This window comes from Alexandromys fortis, unplaced genomic scaffold (genome assembly GCF_014885135.2).
Source record: "Alexandromys fortis isolate MF-2015 unplaced genomic scaffold, M_Fortis_MF-2015_v1.1 scaffold_30, whole genome shotgun sequence".
NCBI classification, from domain to species: domain Eukaryota; kingdom Metazoa; phylum Chordata; class Mammalia; order Rodentia; family Cricetidae; genus Alexandromys; species Alexandromys fortis.
In genome coordinates this window covers 13,107,684-13,130,866 of record NW_026067922.1, presented here as the reverse complement: position 1 = coordinate 13,130,866, position 23,183 = coordinate 13,107,684, and the positions used below count along the sequence as shown (strand labels likewise).

Here is a 23,183-nt window from a genome sequence, read left to right as displayed (position 1 = left end):
CTTCAAAAAGAAAGAAATGGAAAGTCCATTAATGTTGCTACCAGAGTTAGACTCTGCATCCTTAAACTTGCTGCTTCTGTCCACAAGGAACATGTCAGACACACCGTGTTCTCATTTAAAAATACCTTAGATGATAAAGCTAAAGGAGAAAAGATAATAATATAGTTCCAAAATGAGCTAGGCGACAGTGAAGAAGGTCAGAACAGGAGCAGGGTACGGAGCAGAGAGACAAGTAGGGAAAGAGACATGTACACCAGGTGCCCTACAGTCAGCTGCTCCCTCTCACTGACTGAGATGGGGACAAATGCACAGGTGGGAGCTAAGAGCCACCTGTGTCACACAGCAGGGGAGAGGCTGGTCCTGAGACTTGGGCTCTTCAATGTGACACCATAGCTCTTCTTTCGCGGGGGGGGGGGGGGACCTTTTAAAATAAATCACACAAACCAGAAAAGTGTTAGCACAGGTTATTTTCTTCTCTATAAAACATTATTTTCTATTGTGAAACCAATGTATGCTTATTGTATAAACATAGGTATAATAAAAAAAACACAGAAGGTAGTCTAGAAAGAATAAGGCTTAGCTGATTAAATAGTAACTGATAATGAACTCTTATATTTTTTCATAATTAAAAAATCAACAATTCTGGATAAGCAGAAATTCTCAAATGTAAAAGTGAATTTTAGTTGTTAAAAACCGTTAATAGATACTATTACAATGATCAATAAGAAATTGTCTTGAAAGAAGAAAAATGGCCAAATGTTCAAATTCTGCATGGTACACCTCCCAGCTAAATGTCATGTAGTAAGCAGATGTGAGGTGCATAAGAAGATGTACCAGAGATAAAGGAACGGAGATGTTCAAACAGTTAGACAAGAAAACTGGCAGTAACCACGGTGTCCACTAACTGGTGAGTGGGCACAGAAGTAGAGGAAGGTCCACACCATAGAATACAGCACAGCAATAAAAAGGGATGAACTATATTGACATACAAATCTCATAATAAATAAAGAGTCCAGGCAATGTGCAAGAGCCAATCCCAGTCCCTGTGAAGCTTAGGATTACAAAGAACCAGGAAGAGGCCTGACTAGGTGACTGGCATATTCACCTTTCTGACGGTGAGAACAATTTCATGGATACACAGAAATTCCAAACATGAAATTGGACAGCTTCAGCACAGGGGTTTACTTATGCTAAAAGCCTCCTGAAGCTCTTTCAAAGTCCTGGTGCTCACTCTCTTCAAAGCACTTGCCAATTACTCAAGAGTATGTGCTCCTGGGTTGCATGAGGCTCCACTTTAGGGGAGAGGACATTTTCTGATCTTCCAAGTGAGATGGAACCCTACTCTAAGATTAGCAACAGCTGCATCTTTTCTATGGGATCAGCACTTTATTGCTAAGACCCAGTACTTGGCTGGTAGCCAGATATTAAAAGTCATTCGAGGGAAAATCCAGAGAACAAAATTAGCAAACGAGGAAAGAACGGGGCTCTGGTGAGAAGACAAGGCAAGCAATTTTGTCTTGTGGATTTCACAAAGTACTGCCACACACTCACACATGGACAAAACAGAAAGCTCCCTAAGATGGGGTTGCTTTTAATAAAGTAAAACTGCACTCAAACTGATTATTGAATACATTTAACATGTAATAAAAACCTAGAAAATGATCACATGGTATCATTTGCAAAGGTGGAAAAATATCAGAAATGAAACAGTTAAAAAGGTAGTTAATTTATTCTAAGAATTTTACACACAAAAAAGAAGAGAGGCCAGGAAGATTTAGATAAAAACACACAGCTGACAAGTCACATGAAACAAATTAACCGAATCCTAATGCCAGCGCTGCTTTCAGCCTGAATGCGAACAGTGTTCTCAGCGTGGTGAACAATGCTGCTGTTCACAAGCCAAACGGCTACTGCTGCTTTCCAGATTGAAGTCTCTATTCTAACCTTTTGAGCTCAATGCATTAAGCCCTTCTGTTAAAAGAGACGTTTATGTAAATGATAATCTTTTGGCAGTGGGCCATCAAAATCATATGGGCCTTTATTTTTCAGATATTTTTTCCAAAGGTTAGCATTTAAAGAATTTAAATAACTTCACTTTTCAATTAAGAGTGAATTTAAATTTTCAGCACTATGAATCATGTGAACTAAAGTTGCCAGCAGTTAAATGGCCCACAGAAAGCATTTTTATAATCTCAGGCATCAACGAGCTCCCAGGAAGTTTAAATGTAGTTTCTTTTGATGCCACTAATGGAACAGCACTTGTTAATGCCAACACCCATGTAAGTTAAAGCATTTTGATTATAAATGACACTACTTTATAGAAGATACATATTAATTACTTGGCAGAAATTGCATCAGCCTTTCATGTCACCTCCATTCAAAGGACCAAAACTATATGGAAAATTTTCTATCTTAAAGTATAAGCAGATCTAGAATATAAAACTTACAAAGAAGATACCATATTTTTTCTGAAGCTATCTAATAATGGAATTATTTAATAAGTGATTTAAATTAAGATTTACTATCCCCAATTCTCACTCAACAATGATCAGACCCATGTCTTGTGCAAGACAGGCAACCTAATAGTCTTTCTAAACTCTTGCCTGCCTTGGAACTGTATTACACTGGAGACAGATCTAACTTCCAGAAGACCATCATATTAACACACAGCCAAAACCAGGATAGTTGGTGTTGGGGTGCGTCTTAGTGGAAGGGTGTTTCCTTAGCATCCATATGGCCCCAGGTTCAATCACTAGCAATGAAGGGAAAAACAATAACTGTATTGCTAGAGTCAACAACAAAAGATACCACAACACAATTCATTTTTAAAATAATTTTAAGTTATATATAGGTATGTGTGCCTGATGTGGCTATATGAAACTCATGGAGGCCAGAAGCTTTGGATTTCCTAGAACTAGAGTAAGAGATGTTTGTGAACTGCCACACAGGTACTAGGGAAAACACTCAGTCCTTTGAAGATCAGCAAGTGTCCTTAAATGCTGAGCCATCTCTCCGGTTTCACAAACCTCATTTTTATGACAGCTATTTTCTGTGGAACAACAACCAAAATCCTAGTCACTCCTCCATCCTGCCTTCACCCATTGATTTCTCAGTCGTTCCTCATCTTCAGCACAAGATAGCCCTTATTCTTTCCTTCATGTCACATGTACACGTCACGTGGGCATCTCTTAGTGGAATTATCTTCTGAAACTTCTTACTCCCCGCCTCGCCCCCACAGACTGTCACTTCCATCGAAGCTGAGAGCAAGTTTTGTTTCAATCACTAGTCTATCTCTAGTGCCTAGCATAGAATACTGTCATAGCACAGTTGCTTGATAAATACTTGTCAAGCAAATAGAAAATGTGCACGCACACACACACACACACACACACTTTATTCCCAAAGAACTCTATCCTTTTTGAATAAAAGTTAAGTTTTACCCCTTCTGATAACACAATTTTGTGCTTGAGAAAGACTAGGCAGAACATATTGAGTTACTTTTCATGTGTGGCGCTCTTTTCCAGCACATGGGAACCTACTGTCTAAGAGCCATTTGTTGGAGGACGTCCTTCTCTACTCGCCCACACCTCGCCAGCCTCAGTTGTCTGTGCTTCCCCCTCCCCGGGCTGCCCAGTGAGCTCTCTGTGTCACTGCTGTTCTACTGGCACCGGTGCTGTGCTGTGAGTTCTAAAGTCGGAAAAGTATGGGCCTTTGGACTCCACTCTTCTTCAAGATTGCTGTGCTCTGCAAATGATGGTTACAGGGATTTGGAAAGACTTTTGCATCAGCTTCGAAAGGAACTTTAGGCAGCCCCACTACCCTAGTTACTTAACTTCTGGTTTGAGCATACTGAGTCCTCCCACTTATTTTATCTTCCTTCATTTCTTTTAGCAGTGTTGTGGTTCTCAACGAACATGTCTTTAACTGGCTTGGTTAAATCAAACACTTAATTTCCTTTCAGATTATCCACAGATTGAGGACAGAAACACAAGTGATCTTTGTGTCGATCTACATTCTGCAAACTGCTAGATTAGCTCTAGAAGCTCTCCTGTAGATTCTTTGGGATACTCCCTATACAGGATCATAGTAATTAGAGATAATTAGTGTAATTAGAGATAGTTTTATTAATTACTTTATGACTTGGGTCCTTCTATTTTTCTTGTCTAGTCACCCTGGCTAGAATCTTGCATAAGAGAGAGGGGGGGAAGGGGAGAGAGGAAGAAGAAGAAGAAGAAGAACAAGAAGAGAGAGAGAGAGAGAGAGAGAGAGAGAGAACATCTTAGCTTGAGCAGTTAGAACCAAATGCCTTGAACAGAGAGGCTTGAACAGCAAACATTAACATAACACAGTTCTTCACCTCAAAGATGGTGAGATCAGATGCCAGATGGGGAGTCTGGGGATCCACAGGTGCCAGATGGGAAGTTTAGGGGTACAAAGGTGCCAGATGGGAAGTTTAGGGGTACAAAGGTGCCAGATGGGGAGTTTAGGGGTACAAAGGTGCCAGATGGGGAGTTTAGGGGTACACAGGTACCAGATGAGGAGTTTAGGAGCACAGGCCTTCTTGGTTTGCAGAGAAGAGTCTTGGAGAGACGCTTTGTTCTGTTCTCACTCTAGCCTCCTCTTGCAAGGGCACTAACCCAATGAGAAGAACTCTACATGAACTGCTTTATCTAACTGTATTTACGTCTCAATGTCTCAAATGTCTAATTCCAAACACCAGCTTTGGGCTACAATATGTGAATTTTGGAGGAACAAAAAAACTCTCTCCATAGGAGTAGGCATTATTGCTTTAATTCTGATTTAGGGGTAAAGGTGTTCAGAACCTTTACTATACTTAAGGAGTACCTTTGTTAATAGTTTTAAGTTTTGTTTGTTTATTTGTCTGTTTTCTCAAGAAAAGGTACCTAGGGAGGAAAAGTCAGTTTTCATTAGGGATATGTTCTCTAACTGACCATGTTCGAGTGGACAGACCCACAACCATGTACACAAAAAGGTAGCACTAATTAGACTCAATGATTAAAAACTAACAACCTGAAGTTGGGAGGAGAAACGGGAGATATCTGAGAGGAGTTGAAAAGGGATTGGGATATGAAAATGATAAAAGTTGTAGGCATGAAATTATCAAAGAATAAATAAAATATATTTCTAAAAAAGAAAGATTTTAAATTACTTCTGTAAGGGTGGTGGTAATGTGCCACTTCTCTAGTCTTTTAAGTGTGTGACGCACGTGCAGGTACCACTTCTAAGAGGAACGCACCTCTTCTGTAGCCTACCTATGGGAAAGTAGCTCCAAAATGCTTTTTCTTCAGCCCTTTCCTCCAGTGTGGCAACTCCCCCATCTTAAAGTGACAGCTTTGCCTCAGCTGCTGCTGCTGAATAACCAAATGTCCAGCACAGCCCTGCCCTGCTAAATTCCAGGTATGGACCTTCAGTTCTAGAGTTTGTCGTCTACTTGTTTTTTGAGGCAGGGTCTCTCTATGTAGCCCCGACTGACCTGGACCAGGCTGGCCTCGAACTCACAGATATCCTGCCTTCCTCTACCTCCTGAGTGCTGGGACTAAAGGCCTATAACCACCATACCCAGCAAATTTATACATTTTTTTTAAATGGAAAAACTAATCTAGAAGAATTCTGCTATGTATTATACTTGTTCTAGAACACAGCAGAGCAGGTCTGCTCACAAACCATCCTGACTTTGTACTCGAGTTCTGAAGAAAGACAGTCCAAGAATGGAGTCGTAGGAGAATTCTGAGTGCTTATGGGAAACCTCCAAGAAACCAAGACAAGAATCTGGTGACCCCAGTTTCTTCAAAAACACGGAATTGTTCTTGAACTGTGCTTTTGAGCTCCTCCAAGGTAGCAGATAGGAGTGAGTTTACTTCAGATTGTTCGTTACAACTGGCTATCATATTTGTGTATATGCCTCTATGGAAAAACACGTTTTGCGATGTGCAGCTTGCCCACCACATGCAGTTTGCTTTTGTGATTGGATGCTTCCCTCACGTGACTCTTCTTAACCCTCAGAGTATAAACTGTCTGAGGCTTTGAAGACAGTTGGCTATTGCATGAGACTTTTGTCCTCCTCATTTACTGGCTCCATTCCCCCAGGCCTCTTTAACAGCCTTTAGAGCAGCCAGCAGTCTCAGCCATGTGCAGACTCTGGGACAAAAATGTCTCCTCTGCCTCACACACAAGTCTATTCTTTCACTGTTTAAAATCTAAGCCACTTCCTGTTCACAAAATTAGACAAGAAAGTACTCTCTACCACAACCTATATACCACCTAGTGCATGAGTGTAGCAGTCAGATTAAAAGCCGTGGCCCAAGTGACAGGACTGTGTTAGAGAAGCAGGGCCATGCTTCAATAACTACATGCTACATTCAACACTATATTGCCATCACAAGGGAAGTTTAGAAACTGGTGACATTTTCATCTTTTCTCATTGAAGGATTTTCTTGTTATGCTATAAAACTAACTAGAGATGCTTAAATGAACCCGAGTCTCTAATCCTTATATATAATTCTTCACTTCCATAGATTCCTCAAAAAATTTCTAATTAATTTGCTTAAAATATTCAGATATTTTCAAATATTCAAACATATTCAGATTTAATTGGAATAAATTAGTTTTTATGAGCTGTTTTATTTAGGGTCTCGCAGTACTGATGTCAGTGTATTGCACAATGCTGGCTTGGGAGTGAGCAGGCGACAGCAGCAGGGTGACCAAATTGTAACCTAGGATAATGAGAAGGTTCCAATTAAGAGGTAAGAGGCAAAATCCACAGCAGACTAAACCTGAGCACTAAACTAAGCACCCAAAGTTAACTTGGCCTCTACATGGCACTCACACACAGGAACGAATTAACTAGTGAACTAATGAAATGACTTGAAATTCAATCTTTCATTACACTATCCTTCCCCTGCTATGGAAAGGGGAAAGTAAAGGGGTTCACTTTGTCTTATGGCCAGACATGCTAATAAAGTTTCCAATGAGATAGCCCCATCTTGTGGACTTCCTGAGTACTGCAGGATGCTCCCACTAGCTACTCCCCTTCAGCATGGAAAGGAGCCAACACTGTTACTGCATACTGGTTTTGTTTTTTGTTTTGTTTTGTTTTAATTTTATTGCCTTAAAGCTTATTTGATTTAAAAATATATATCTTAAGCCCGCTAGTAAACATGGGACCTTCAATAATTAGAGTTCTTTAAAATGCATAATGACATAATTTTGCCACACTGCAAGATAAATTGTAAACCTGACATAAATTATTTTGTACAACTAAAGCATATTTCAGAGAAACTGGCCTTCCCGTTTGTACCCAGGAGTCTTGGTTAGTATGTCCCTGTTTCATGATAACATTATTAACATTAACGAGACTTTGGAGCATTTATGATTATTTCTTAGTTCTCTACTGTAGTGATATTTCATCTGTTTATTTACAGAAGACTGTCCGCAAACAGGCTGGAGAAACTCCAGATGTGGCTCAGGGTTTGTAACTCCTGCTCTCTGCTTTCCATGGTTATGCAGAGCTCAGCATGGGATGCTGGGCAAAGTGCCCAGCCTACTGCATGGCACCTCCCGAAAGTAACTCAGACACTCCAGCAGGTAGTGCTTCCCTTAGGGCACATCCAGTGCATGTCTGTGAATAACTGCTAATGGCCTAATAGACTCAAAATGATTAGCATAACAAAATGAAGTCACCTAAGTCATACAGTCTTGTTAAGTAGTCCAGGCTGGCCTTGAACTCACAGCAATCCTCCTGCCTTTGCCTCCTGAGTGCTGGGATTACAAACATGTGCCATACCTGACTTTAAAGGGACAGTGGTGATTAGCTGTAAGAAGAGACTTGTATTAGGAAAGACTCTCTCAAAGTGTGAGGTGCAAAAAGTCTACAGCCCACAGCTTCGCCAAAGGCTCACAAACATAAGAGCCTAGAAACGTAAACTTGGTGACAGGCTACAGAAATGCTGCTGTGATTTCAGTGCCCCGTGCCAAAAGGGAGAAGCCACCGAACTGTAGATGAAGAATGTAGTCATCAGCCATGACGGGCTTCACCCTTACAGTAAGCCTGGCACAGGGTCCACCTTCCTAACAACGAAAGAAGCAGTGCCCTGCATTCAGAACCAATGGAGCATCTGGAGGGTCCCAGCCTTAAGATAAAGCAAGACTTTGCTGGATCTCTGATACCTCCAGGAACCTGCGCCTTCCTCAATCCAAGCGCATCATTAGATTTCCCCATTCTTTTGGAACACCCAGCCTACTCTGTACCTTGTATGTGAAAATGATTCGGCAATGTGTAAAGAAGTTGTAATCTGTGGAGTTTATCGTCATAAAGAGGAAATGAATACTGAAGAAGAGGAAAGCAAACCTCGGTGCCAGAGTCCCATGCAGTGCCTGTGAAGGAACATAACCTGAGATGGGTGGGGATGTTGTAGAACAGGCTTCCCACACTAGCCACACTCACAAGACCAGAAGAATGAGAAGGGTGAGCAGAAAAAGAGCAGGTAGGAAAGTGTAAGGTCAAATGAGAAAGCAGAACGGCTGGAGAGGCATGCTGACAATGTTTGAACTCCAATACAAACCCGAGGCCTACAGAGAATTTTGGCCAGTTATTTTCCCTTAGCTTTAGGGCCCACTGTGTTCCTCAAATCCTATGACTTCTTAAAATTTTATTCATTTATTTGTTTGTTCATTTGTTTTTATGTGGATGTTTTGCCTGCACATTTTATCTGTATATCACCTGTGTGCCTGATATCAGGAAAGGCCAGAAGGGGGCGCTGGGTCTCCTGGAATTGGCACTACACATGGTTATAAGACTCCCAAAATGCAGCCCAGGTACTCTGGAAGAGCAGTAGGTGCTCTCAACCACTAAGCTGTCTCTTTGGCACCCAAAGTCCATAAATCATATTCAATATTACTCCATTAGCTGTTCTACTACCTGACTAGCAGTAACAGAGATCCTCTAACCTCCTGGTATCTACTTGGCTATCTTTTGCAGCTGTCCTCTCAATGAGGACTGCCATACCCACCCACAGCCGGCACTTCTCCTCACTTCATCCTCTCCACCGGACTGTTGCTAATCAGTTTGCATTTTGCTCATGTGTAGGACTCTCTGCAACAGAGATCTCTGCCAGCTTTCCACATGGGTATTCTACAGTCAAGAACTATCTCCCAGGAGGCAGTTCTCTTTGAGTTCAAGGCCAGTCTGGTCTACACCATGCCAGCCAGTGAGACCTTGTCTCAGAAGAAAACAAAACAATGAACAACTTCCTGAAAAACAATGAACTTTAAGTTTTTTTTTTTTAAGTAATTTTTATCACACCCTTGGACTGGCTACAAGCCTGGAAGCAATAACAAATCAAATCAGAAACAAAACAGAAAAAATTCAAGAAGGGTCCAATCTGCCTAGTTAATCTCCTTCAGTTTTTAAAAAATCTGCCAGGCTGGAGAGAGTTCAGCAAGAACATTGGCTACTCCTGCAGAGAACCTGAGTTTGGTTCCCAGCAACCCAGGTTGTTCTCAACCAAATGTAATTCCAGTCCCGGGTATTCTGGCTTCTGAGGGCACTGCATACATGTATTGCACAGACATACATTCAGGCAAAACACCTATATATATAAAACAAAAACAAATAAAAATTCTGCCCTTCACTTTTATTTATCATTAAGAATCTGAATTTAACAACTGGGCACTGGTGGTGCACGCCTTTAATCCCAGCACTCAGGAGTCCGAGGCAGAGACAGGCAGATCTCCTAGCTTAAAGGCAGCCTGCTCTACAGAGTAAATTCCAGGACAGTCAGAGATACACAGAGGAAACTCTGTCTCAAAAAGAACAAAAACAAAACTAAGAAAATATAAAACAAAACAAAGTCAAAGCCAAATAAGTCAAGAAAGCTTGGGTCATAAAGGAACAAGGTGTACCCAGGGCCTGGGCATGCTCCCCACTCAGAACGTCCTGGGGGTTCACATGGTGCCCACCTCATACCCTCACTGAACCAAAACAAATGTAAAAAACAAAATGCTAGTTGAGCATGGTGGTCTATATCTCCGATCCCAGCTAGTTCCAGGAGAGCCAGGACTACACTGAGAAACCGTGTCTCAACCTCCTCCCTCTCCAAATGAATCTGGATTTACCAATCACCTTCTATCAAGAATACAAATGTACCACTGTCAACATTCTACCTCATCATACAGTTTGCAGGCTCACTTTTCATATTAAATTACCACCCTATTGACATTACTTATTTTATCTAAAGTACAACTTCTGTTATCGTTACAGAATTGTTATTCCAATGCAAGCCAACTTAGTTTTCTCTCTTATATGGAAAAATTATCAGGTGAATTTTGCAAATACTAGATTGATCTCTTTCACAAACAAAGACACTATATATTTAACTTTGTATTCTAAGCAAGTGTGTGTTGGGAATATACATGGCATATGCTTATAGAAATAATTGTATATAAGATATGAATTCTGAATGATGGCAACATCAAAATCTCCAAGAAGTCATACCATATCAAAAATATAGAATCTTATTAAGATTTAAAGCTATAAAAAACATTTTAATGGCATCCATGAAACAATGTTTTGAATAGATATTCCTAGCATTTTCAATTTAAGATAGTGTCAGTACAAACATCATATTTCGTATAACAAGGGGGACTTTGCTACTCAAAGTCATAATTTAAGGACAATCACATGTAAAGAAAAAAGACATGCAAATTCACCCAAGTGATGACAGGTGGAAACGGAAACGAAGGAAACATGAACGAGACTGGAGGGCTCTGAGAGAACTAGAGATGCTTAGATGAAATCAATTCCAATTTTGAAAGCTTTGGTTAATAGCAAAAAGAAATATAAGACATGATATTTGCTAAAATATGACTAAATAATTAAAGATATCAGATAGATCCATAAAGACTGCATGTTAATGTACAAGGTCACCCAGCAAACAGCTGTTTCTATGAGACAATAATGACCATTATCCTAAACTCCCTCAGAATCTACTCAGCTCACCTTTAAAATCCATGATTACCAAAACAATGCCACCTCTTACAGAAGTTCTTCTGACTATATCTTCTTGAGTAAAATACTGCTTGAGTAGTGTCAAAACAGGAATTTAGAACATTATCTTCGTGAAAACTACTTAAATTGATCTTTAAAAAGCCTCCATCATTGCTTTAAGTGCCTAAAATACCAGAAATAAACTTTTATACTAAAATATTTCAATGGTTGTCTAAAATGCTGCAATAGAATGTAGACAGAAAAATCTTTATCTACAGTTTTTATTTAACTCTCTTTCTTCTTACTAAATGTATGTTAACAAAAAACCCTCAAATGATCTAGACAAAAGCTTTTAGCTCAACACATAATTGCAAGAAAATTACAATAATTGTACCAATTAAAATAATCTTGAATGAACAGTATGTCATCTTAATGTTCCAATGGTTTAGAGAGGGATCTACTTAATTAGCTGAAATTGCTTTCCAGTGTAAGTATCAAATGTCATTTGTTAAAAGTTGAACAATTTAGAAAATAATTTAACAAAGCAATTTTACAAAACACCAAGAATCAACATTTTCTTTTTCAGCTGGATAAAGCAAGCAGATGTGTCATCAGACCACTATAAAAATAAATGAGGCTTTTTACAGTTAAAAAAAAATTACTACTAGCATTAAAAATACTATTTTCTGATTGTTTTACCAAATCAAATTTCTTTAATAAAATAAATAAATATTAATTATACACTGCTGCTTTCTGTCAGCTGTAAATAAAACTTTTTATTATTCTAATGACAAGCACCGAAGAGCTCAGCTACGGGTAAGTAGGAACAGACAACTAAATTGTTAGAACATGTTCCAATAGATGGGTTTTCAATATGTTGATCAAACTGTCTTCCTATAGTTCTTCATTATAAATTATTTTATTTATTTCAAGTAAAAGCCTTTATGAGTTTTCAGAATGCTTTCTAAACTCTTTTTCTCTTTGTTGGCTGACTGCAAACATTCTCTGTATTTACAGGTGTACTTATTTCTTTAAAAAGAAGAGCATCTCAGAGTCACTCTGACCAGTCCACCCTCAGATGGCAAGACCATCCAGGTCTGAGATCTAAAGCAATAAGCTGTTTAATCACAGAAGGTTGGCATAGCCTCATTTTACTTTAATATGCATTATTCTATATTGATGTGATCAAAAATATTCCCCTAGAAAAATTCACTCCAATTTATATCCATTATATGATTAAAAACTTACTTTTCCCTCCAAAAATAATTCTTACACAATATTCTGTCTTTCATAAAAGGATACAATAATTGCTATTATCTCTAAACTACATGTTAAGTATTCACTATTGTCTACAACACATATTTTAATTTCAAAATGAAAAGATTTCGGAACTACCTATGAGGTTCTGATGGTGGGATCTGTAATGCAAACTTTAAATTTCAAGCAAAGCACAGGCAATCTTTCTCTGTCCCTTAACTGCCCCAAAGAGAGCAGCTCTGCTCGCCCAGGCTCTCCCCACCATGACAGACCTTTGAAATCATGAGCTAAATGCATGCTGTCTCTCATAAGCTAAAGTCACAGCCTGGAAAGCCTGATTAGCATAGAAAATGAGTACCAGACAAGTGGGGTGATCGCTATGGCATTCTTAGTACCAATAAGTGGGATGGCTGCTGTGGAGTTCCTACTGCCAGACAAGTGGAGTGGCTGCTGTAGGAATTCCTACTGCCAGTAGCCTTTAAGTTACCTGCTCACTTGGGTGTGACCTCTTCTACTATTTATGTCAATGTAAAGCACGTGTCCTGCCTCTTTTCTGGCTGCGGGATTTGGTTGCAGTTCTCTGTTCCAGCAGAGGATTGTGATCTGTGGGTCTACCCCTAAATAAACAAACCTCTATTATTCTCAGTTCTGAGCTAGTGTGGGATTTCTTTTAAGTGTCCATCTTCAGGTGGCTGCCGTGGCATTCATAGTACCAGACAAGTGGGGTGGCTGCCGTGGCATTCCTGAGATGTGGTTCAGAAGCCTCTGACCTGGTTTGCAGGAAGAATCTGGAGAAGTGGGAGATGTTGGCTAGAGAAGCTTCAGGACGCCCTAAGCAGAGCTTGTGAGTGATTACTGGAGGAGCTTAAGAAACCAGAACATTGATGGAACCAAGAACAGTAAACACAGTCCATTGAGATGCAGCCACAAAAGACTACTGAAAACAGGCCAAAAAGGCCATGTATACTACACTCTAGCAAAAGTCCTGTCTACATTAAAAGGGACTTTAAGACTTACATATCTGGTTGTTTTGTCTGTATGTAGGTATGTGCCTGGTGCCCAAAGAGGTCAGAAGAGGGTTTTGGGAACCGAGCCCAGGTCCTCTGCAAGGTCTATCCCTCTGACCCCAAGTCCTGTCTGTTTTGTTCACACCCTAAAACTTGAGGAGAGGCTGAGTTTAAAGGGATGGACTAAGTAATCTGGCAGAGGAAATATTACCAGCTCCTTTTAGTCCTGTTTACAAGAAGAATTGAGAACCACACTGGAGCAGAAGGATTTAAAAACCTTAAGTTTCATAAAAGCAGCACATGGACGGTTCTGAAGCAATGAAATGAGGCTGCTGAAGAGATGGGGACACTACGAGGAAACTGAGTGTTCTGCACATTTTGGTGTCAGCTATCTGATGCTGGCTTTTCAGACAGAGAATGCAAATGTTACAGGGTCTTGGAAACTAAGTAAAGATTTCCAGAAAACACCTAGGAAGACAGGCAGAAGATGAGGGGGTTGGTGTGTATGCAGGCGGCCCTGGAAGCAATGTATAAAGCGTGAAGGTGAAGCCAAAGGCATAAGAGTGACTCGGGAAGTCAGATACCCAGGACCAAGGAGCATCTGTTTAGGAAAGCTGCAGGCAGTGAGCAGAGAGAACCACACAAAGGCCATAGGCCTACCAACGGAAAACTATAGAGACAAGAATGCTGAGCTGTTGGATCTCACATCACAACAGCACATGCTGCAGGGGCCTGACACGGAACTACATGATCTAATATTTGCTGCCTAGGTTAAGTTTTGACCTATGCCTGATTTCCAAGCCCCTCCCTTCCTTCCTTTGAGAAGGGAGATCTTTACTCTGCCACTGTAATTTGGAAATACAACATCTTTTAGGTATTGCAGGGATCCACAGCTAAAAGTCTGTCATGGGTCTCAGATGAGACACTGACCTTCAACAACTGAACAATACTGGAACTGTTATGGGGACAGATGGATGGAATGCATTTCAAATGATGAAGACAGGTCGAGGTGGAAGGTTACGGTTTGGAAAGATCTGTCAACTATCAGGTTGGCAGGGTTGGATGCAGCGTGCAGGCAGCAGCACACACAGGCTGCAGGCCCGGGCAGGATAAATGGTGGGGAGAGAAGCAAGCCTGCAAATGTAGATGCTCTCCCTGCCTTCTGGTCAGCACTCTGTGAGCAGTTCTAGTCCTCCATGCTCACACTGCACAACAGACTATACATGAACCAAAAATAAATCTTTCTTCCCTAAAAAAGAATAAAAAAGAAAATACCAAGCAACAATCTCTCAACAAAGAGAAGTGGTTTTAGAATAATTCATTTTTTCCCACTCAGAAAATTACTTAACTGACAAGTTGTTTAAGCCATCTTCTCTCCCCCGTCTCTACTTGTTTTAAATTTGTAAGCTTTATTTTCAATCAGAATATAAGCCCCCAAATCTCAAGCATTTAGGGGCAATTATATGGTGTATATAAGTTCCCCACTCGGCTTACATTTGTATGCAGATATATAAAACATAAAGGGAAGCAGGCACTCGGAAGAAGATGTGGATGAGACTGATGGTGCAAACGGAGTCGATGTGAACAGAGGAGCCTGGTGAAGGGTGGGATGCGGGTGTTCTTTGTAATATTATTATTCTTGCAAAACTGCTAAAGTTTGAAAGTACTTTTAAATAGAAAAGACAACCAAATGTATGTCCATCCTTCAAGGACACAACATTCTTTTCCATCTCCCCCTCTGCTCACCCCACCCACCCCTAGAACACACAAGAGCATAAAGAACAACTACGAAAGCTTTGGCTCTCAGGAAAAAGTCACACTAAGAAATCAACAAGGATGAACAGAAGAAGCTCAAAGAAAACAACTAAGCTCCAAAACACCTACTAATCTTGGCTCCTTAAAGAAAACAAGTTGGGCTGCTGTGGATTAGCAGTAGAATACGTGACCACCAAGCACAAGGCTCTGGGAGTTTCAGGGAGACATGGATCCAAATGACAACAGTGCAGTGCAGGCAGGGCCACAGAGATCTGATCATCATTGTACTGACCTGAATCAGAGACCTTTTTTTCCCCCAAATGCCCTTTTAATCTCTGTTTCATTTTATATTCTCATACTTCTGTTGCCTGGGGACTTTTTTTTTTTTCACTCTTCCCACCCTTGTCATAGAGTGTGCAGAAGACCAAGAACTAGAAATCTACTAGAATTCTTGGATTGTGGTCATAGTGTCTACGATCCTGAGATACAATATACTTCCATGCAGTCTCAATCACAGCAGGTAAGGAGACTCATCTAAAGCCTATTCCATGTCAAAACTGAAGACTAACATGAATACTCTGTCTAAAAACGAGAGAGAGACCGAAGAGGCAGTAGCTAACCAATAGTTAATTTTAAACAGAAAACTCATGTTTATAAGAAAGCAAACACAATTTACAAGAAAAAAATAGCAATTATCTGCTTTTTCTGGAATAGCTGCTAGTGAAGTTAAAAAGAAAACATAGGAAATCTCATATACTAACTTCAGTAACTTGCAATATTCTCTAAAAAAAATGCAAAAAGGTCAAAATTTCAACCCTTGGTTCCATAACAAACATTAGCCCTTTGATTCCATGATAAACTCCAGGGTGTTCCGACAGGAATCCAGTTCCACGCATTGTGCAAACACAATGAAAGGTGACCAACCAGAACACACAAGAGCACGGGTGTGGAGCACAATGAAAGGTGACCTACCAGCACGTGGAGAGCACGGGTGTGGAGCCTCACTTTAAATCCCAGCTCTACCATGCACTGACCTTTGACCAAGTGAGTGATCTCCACTGAATTCAGTTTTCTAGTATGCAGAATGAGAACAATGTACAGATCTCAGAACTGTGGGAATGAAGAGTTAACACCATGGAGTGCTCAGAATGAGTGGCATATGGAGTCAGAGTGACCCAAATTAAAATGCCAGCTCTGCTGCATGAGACTGGGTAACCTGGGAAGTTATTTAACTTTCAGAACCTCTATCTTCCTTGCAAGAAAATGTTCTAAAGGCTCCATGTTAACTCTAATAACTGTTCGTCTAGCAAACATCCACAGTTACCTAACTCCTGAGTCAAGACAGACAAGTTTACTCAGGAAATAAAGTTTAGTGTTTTAACAAGCAAGGACAAGTCCACTCATGACCTCACGATAAGATGAGGCATTGGCAGCACATATCTTTAATCCTAGTATTCAGGAGGCAGGGGCAGGCGGGTCTCTGAGTTTGAGGCCAGCCTGGTCTACAGAGTGAGTTACAGGACAGCCAGGACTACACAGAGAAACCTGTCTCAAGAAACCAAAAACTAGCTGGGTGGTGGTGGTGCATGCCTTTAATCCCAGCACTCGGGAGGCAGAGGCAGGCGGATCTCTGTGAATTCGAGACCAGCCTGCTCTACAAGAGCTAGTTTCAGGATAGGCTCCAAAGCTACAGAGAACCCCCGTCTTGAGAAAAAAAAAAAAAGAAACCAAAAACTAAAAAGCAAACACCACAAAAAATATATATATACTAACAATACTTTAAGGGAATAAAAATTATCCAAACTCCTAAAGGTTATAAACTATGAACTATATTAATATTTTATTTATATTTTAAAACAGTTTCAATTATACTAAATTCTATAAAACTTTACAGAGTTTCTGCAGGCTATCTTTTTCTAAGAATTAGTTTATTATTTTATTAGACTAGAAACTGGGCCTTGAAGCTACTGTAAGTGTTCTGGCAAGCAAAATCATTTGGCTTTGGGACTTTATAAGGGCCAGTAACTCTCACAACTGGACACACCATTAACGATGACAAGCACAAACAGAGCACCAAGCTCAAAGGACAGCAGCTGTGCTAAGACAGTTTCAGAACAGCAGGGGACCCAGGGAGCTGGACTCAATTTAGAAGTAGAGATTTTGTAAGCATTATTTGTGTTTTAAAACTCAACTCAAGGTGAAGTTAAGGGCAAAGAAGTCAAACCAAATACCTCTCATAGATGGTCTTTAATGTCATCTGATCAGGGACACCTTCAGTCTCTTCCAGATACAGTATGAGCCATGACGTCCGGTAGGGCCACTGCTCGGTAAGGTTGATCCAGCTGGCTAGCCTGTCCCAGTTGAAAGTAATCTGATTGGCTCTTAGTAACCGCCCTTTAAAGAATAGATAAACATTTAAAACTTAGTAGACATACTAAGTAAAAGGTTTAGTAAAGTCACAAGCAACTGATCTTTCAAATTTGAAATTTTTGCTCTTTGGTTATAATACAGACCTACACCTAGTATTTGTATGGTTTCTAAGATCCAGATTTTAAAAATTCAGAGGACATGGTGGCAGACACAGTAATCCTGGCACTGCAGGCTGAAGTAGGATACAAGTCTGAAGCTAGCCTGGGCTACACAGTGAAAGCCTGTCTCAAAAAATAAATCAAGAAACAAAATGAAAGACCAAGGTAGTCCTCAATGCTCTGAAGTATGACTGCTAACGACTTCTCCCTGGACCCAAAGGGAACCCAAACACACTGTGCATCTTTGCTTTATGACGTCATCGACCCCCATTCTTCCTTACTTAGTTTGTGTTACTAACTACCAACCCAGGTACAGGTATCTGAAACTTGTACATTATACACTGAATAAAATGACCCTGTTTGCAGGGCGTTCAGAGGACTAATTCAGCTCCCTATCTCAGGGTATGTGCACTTGTGGACAATTGCAAACCTCAAGCCTTCAGAGGCAAGGCTTCTTTCCACCAGCACTTTCACCTTGACTTGACAGGACTACAAACTGAGGCTTGGTTCTTAACTGAAAACACCCGGTTTTATACCATCATCAGTTTAGTACCTGGACTTGCATCTACTTGTCTGACAGACTCTAACGGCAATTCTCTTTCCCCAGACTCTCATCATATAGATGATGGCTCCTCATCCAATTCTCCCCCTGCCTCACACCCTCACTCTCTGAATTTTCACCATGGAGCTTCTGGGGAGGTGGGGTCTACTCTGCTGGATGGGAGTGAGCTAAGTTACCATGTTTGCCAGCTATGCATGCCATAGACTCATCATAAACACTGATGCTGGGGTAAAGCCCAGAACAAAATAGATGATATGGCCACAGCCTTCCTAAGAAGCATTGACTCAGTGGCGCAGGTAATAAATGCAATAAGCAAACAAACCTATGAAATAACTATGAGCATCTAACTAAATGAGTCTGTTTGTAGGGAGCAGCAAAAAATGAAAAGCTGAACACTAAAATAAGCTTGATAATACACTTCTGTAGAAGGTTGAGTTTTTGTCTTTTTAAATATAAGGTCTCACATAGCCCAGCTGGTCTTGGCTTCCTGATCCTCATGCCTCCACTTCCAGTGTGCTAGGATTATAGATGTAAAACCTCTACATCCAACTCACTATGTTGACTAGGCTGATTATGAACTTGAGATCCTTCTGCCTCAGTCTTGTGAGTAGCTAAGATTTTGAGTCTGTGCCGCTAAGCTTGGCTTTAGCATCAATTATTTAAAGATATCAACTCGGGTCTGTTTCTAGTACCCACAGATGTGTAAACAATCTAAGTTCCTTCCTGTGGATTTTAGAGCCAGAAGGCCTTGAAGGAGCTGCAATTCTTTACACCACTTCCCACGGCTCTCCCGTGCCAGCTCCACAAAGGCAGCTGTTCTTGAAATCCCACCTCAAGCCTTTGTCTTGCTCTTCCTTTTGCTTAGAGTATTTCTTACAAGAAGTATGTAAGGCGTAGTTCTAATTTCATTCAGGTCTCTTATTCATTAACAATCAATCGCAGATGCTCTAGTGGGTACAGCAGTTAAACAGACAAAAAACTCTCGAATGAGGCTCTCCCATCCCAGAGAGTAAGGAAGAGTAAGCAACAATGTTAGAAGACAGCTTTCTCTGGAGCAGGATGAAGCAGGGAGAGCAGGAAAAGGAGCCATTTCATATGAGATGCAGAAGGTCTCATGGAAAAACTGACACCTAAGCTAAAAAGGGAGTAAGAAAACCTACTGTTCATACTGAACCATTGCAGACCAAGTTAAAACAACTGGTAAAGATACAAAGTTGAGCTCCAGGAACTGTAGTCAAGGGCAGCCCAGTAAGAGCAGCCTAACTAACAACAGCTAGGAGGAAAATCCAGCAAGTGTAGCACTCTGCACACCAGAGGAAAGACGCAACCAACACATTGTCATAGCTGCTTGTGGGGTCCAGACAAGGACGAAGACCTGGCCACTGCAAGATTCATGTGGAAGCCACTGGGGAACTTGAAGAAGCCACTGGGGAAGTCCTGAGAAGAAGGGCATTGGTGGGAGAGTGGTATGAGAAAGGGCAGTGAACTATCAAGGAGCTTTGCTGAGAGTAAGTAGGGGCGGGGTGGGGGGCAGGAGAAGTCCCAGGGAGAGGAAGAATTTGGGTGAGAATTGTACTCTCCTGTTGACTGTTTCATTTCTACAACATCCAGACCAACTCCGGGCACAAAGAGGACAACAGGATGTATCAGTGTTATTGATAATATCAGGAAACAGTTCCACTGTCCAACCAGCATAAGAAGGTTGGAGTCTCACCTAAAGGGTGAGATTAGATTAAGCTAGAAAAATGCTATGTTAGGTACAGCTCCACCTGTAATACAGGCATGAGTCTTAAACTTAGTTCCTATTGACAATTCCTATTGACAGACAACACTAGGAAATATCAGAAAGTATCAAGCAATACCATGCAAGGAAAGAAACATATTCTCTAAGTTACATTACAAGTATATCTAAGACTATCCTAATGCTGACGAGTCTTAACATAGCAAAGAGCAGCATCCACACAAATAATTCGGTCATAGCAATAATCTCAATTATTTTTTGAGACACGGTTTCTCTGTGTAGCTCTGGCGGTTCTAGAACCCACTCTGTAGAGCAGGATGGCTAAGAACTCAGCTATCTACTTGCTTCTGCCTCCCACGTGCAGGGATTAAAGGTGTATACCACCACCATCTGACTAATAATCTACATTATTATTTTTTTCATTTTATTCAAAATATCATATAAAAACTAAAACAACATAGTAGTATATAAAAAATCTGAATTTCAACACAATTTGTGCTGTAACATAAATTAGTATAAATTTACACTAAATATAAAGCAAAAGACTTTTAAAATCATGAAATCTTAAAATAAATTTCCAAATGACATCTGACTGTCAACTACTACTGACATCCACTTAATAAAAACAAAGGTGATGGCAGCATGCTCTGTTATTGCTTAAGTTTACTGTGGTGACAGGTGGGGACACTGGACAGATAGCAGAACACTCACCGAGCTCATGCAAGCCCTGAGTTTAGCGGCTACTACCTCTAAATATAGCTCAAGACACAAAAGTTACCTGTCACAGAAACAATATTGAGTAATCGTCTCATGGTCTGAGGACTGATGTCACTGAACCAATCCTCCGTGACCAGCAGCTTCGTGAGATCAAAGGACATCTGCCGGGTGATGGTCCTCTGCATCTGTCTTCTGCGGTAAGTATCCTGAAACACAACACCACCAGTAGAGAGTTAATGTGTGCAAATGAGAAGAACAACAAAAGGGGCTGCTGAGTCAGCCCTGGGTAAGAATAGCAGACACAGACCTTTAAACTCAGTGCTCTAGAGGCAGAAGAATATGGATCTCTGTGAGGTCGGCCTGGTCTACAGAGCTAGTGCCAAGACAGGCTCCAAAGCTACAGAGAAACCCTATCTCGAAAAAAAAATAGCACAATTCGCAATATTAACCAAAAGGAAGGTTATGTGCTAATCAAGTACAACTACTTCTGAGGCAGAAGCTTACAGAGAAGTTATAAGGTAAGTTGGCAGCAACGCATGGATGCATGCCCACTGAGCGCTGGACAGTTGGGGAAAGCTTAATGCCAAGATGGGAGGTGAGCAGAACTCCATAAAGAGAATCCCAGTCAGACTCCAGGAAGCCTCCACACTGAAGGAACCCTAAGACAATAAAGTGAGCTCCCGCACAGTTCTAGGGACCCAGCATCTCTGTAGGCTGTTTTAAAGTGTTATACAATTTCTCCACAGCTCCTAAAAGAGTGAAAGGTGCTCTGCAGAGTGGGCTGGAGTAGATAAAATCCCATTTCCTAAGACAAGAACAGACACAACAGAGGCATAGCCTCGAGTCCTGAAGTGTAGGGTAGATGGATGCAATCACAAGTACCCAAGGACCTGGACTCCTAGGAGAGAAATTAAAAATACTGAAACACTCCCCAGACTATGTCAGCTGTCATTCATACTAACTTTGAATTCATATCTATAAAGCATGTGGGCACAAAACCAAAGACACAAGGTTTAAAAAGTCATGTCCAAATGGTAGCAAACCAGAAAAAAAAAAAAGACAATGCCATTATAATCCCGTATCAGTCAGCCCTAAGAGCACTATCAGCAAAGCTTCCCTGTAGGTGGACATCTTCTCTATTTTTTTTTTTTTTTTTGCTCTTGGAAATTTTGAGTTTATTTTTTTCTTTCTAAATGCTTTGACAGGATATATAAAAATAAACTACAGTGGAATACAGTCCTCAGTAAATTTTGAACTTGTATCCTAAGGCAAAGTGAATTTGGAAGAGAAACAGTGAATGAATGGTTCAATTAGATAAGTTGTCCACGGAGCCTCCCACGGCTGTCAGTAGGAAGTAGATGGGACTCCCTTCCATGTAGGTAGGGAGCATGTGGATACCTGCGCTTGCCCATCTTCCAGGGAAGATAAGCTGAACAGCCCTGGGTAGAACCTGAGTTTAGAAAAGGAGACAAGATTCACCCAAACCTGTGATCTCACTTTATAACCTAGATAAACACTCCTACGAATAAGATGGGTGGACCAGAAACCCACGGAGACTGGGAAGGGATATCACTACAGAGTGGCACCCAGCGTGGTAATGAACTCCACATAAAACCTGAGAGGGCTTAAAAAGGAGAGTGAGAGAATTTAAGACAGCATTTGGCTGTTTGTGGGTGGCTTGCTGCAAAGAAATTTTCTGACTCAGCAGCAGGAAAAAACTGGCTGTTTTAAAATGCAGGCTTTCTAGGCTGTGCCACCATTGCGATCTCTGTCTGGCTCCTGCGGGAGACAGAGCTTTTGTATGGAGCATTTGGAGTAAAGTGCTACAGCTTGCTTGATGGCAATGTGGACTGCTGTGTGTCTGGAACTGTGTGTATGGCTCAGGGGCACCAAATGGCTCTGAGGCAGGAGCAGCTCAGCTCCAACATGCTGAACTGTGCTGGTCTCAAGCAGGAACTACCGTAATTACCATAATAACAGCCCAGTTAAGGTTTAGGCTGGGCAGGACACAGGTGGTACCTTATTACCCCTACATGGTGCAACTTAAGTTTTTAAGAAGTGCTTAACATTTTAAAAATTGCTCCTGGATAGTAAAAAATTTACAGATTCACAATAAAACAGATTCAGACACTGTTGGATAAATGTACATAGGCTTGGGAGAGAGAAGAAAAAGGATATAAAGAATAAAGTCAATGGCTTAAAAAAAAGGGTAAAATCTTTAAAGAGACAGAGTACAAATAGTTAAGAGATTAAAAGAAATAAAGAAAAATAAGCCACGTAAAAATGGAAAATTCACAGAGAGTCTGGATTATGTACATTGTGTTTTCTTTAAAATTTTTGACTGTGAAGGAGCTAAGTACAGAGAGACATTTCATTACATGGGCTGCCAAGCTAAACCAGAATGGATATAAGGGTATTACGATTTCAAAATTTGGGTCTAAGGATATGATGCTTTGGAGAGGGTCTTCTTTTGTTTTCACAGAGGACCAGACCCTGTGGATTGGTTCTATCCCAATATGGTATGATAGACCACGCCCTCCTGAAAGGTTGCTGTGAACACCCTCAAAAAAAATTACTTCACTCAACTGCCGACTGAGATGACCCTGGCACA

At 40.8% G+C, this 23,183-nt stretch overlaps 1 protein-coding gene across 20 annotated transcripts in view; it reads right to left on the bottom strand.

Moving 5' to 3' along the window:
* The window catches only part of Kidins220 (kinase D interacting substrate 220), a 91,590-nt gene that overhangs the window by 24,133 nt on the left and 44,274 nt on the right, over positions 1 to 23,183 (bottom strand). For all 20 annotated transcript variants that reach the window (XR_007591624.1, XR_007591625.1, XR_007591613.1 and 17 more), the window contains exons 21-22: positions 20,634 to 20,778; positions 17,256 to 17,418 (exon numbers count right to left, since the gene is read on the bottom strand). Coding sequence is in view for 6 of the 20 variants with exons in the window: in XM_050141850.1 (XP_049997807.1) it covers positions 17,256 to 17,418; positions 20,634 to 20,778 (308 nt within the window). In the remaining 14 variants the exon portion in view is untranslated. The remainder of the gene's footprint in view (positions 1 to 17,255; positions 17,419 to 20,633; positions 20,779 to 23,183) is intronic.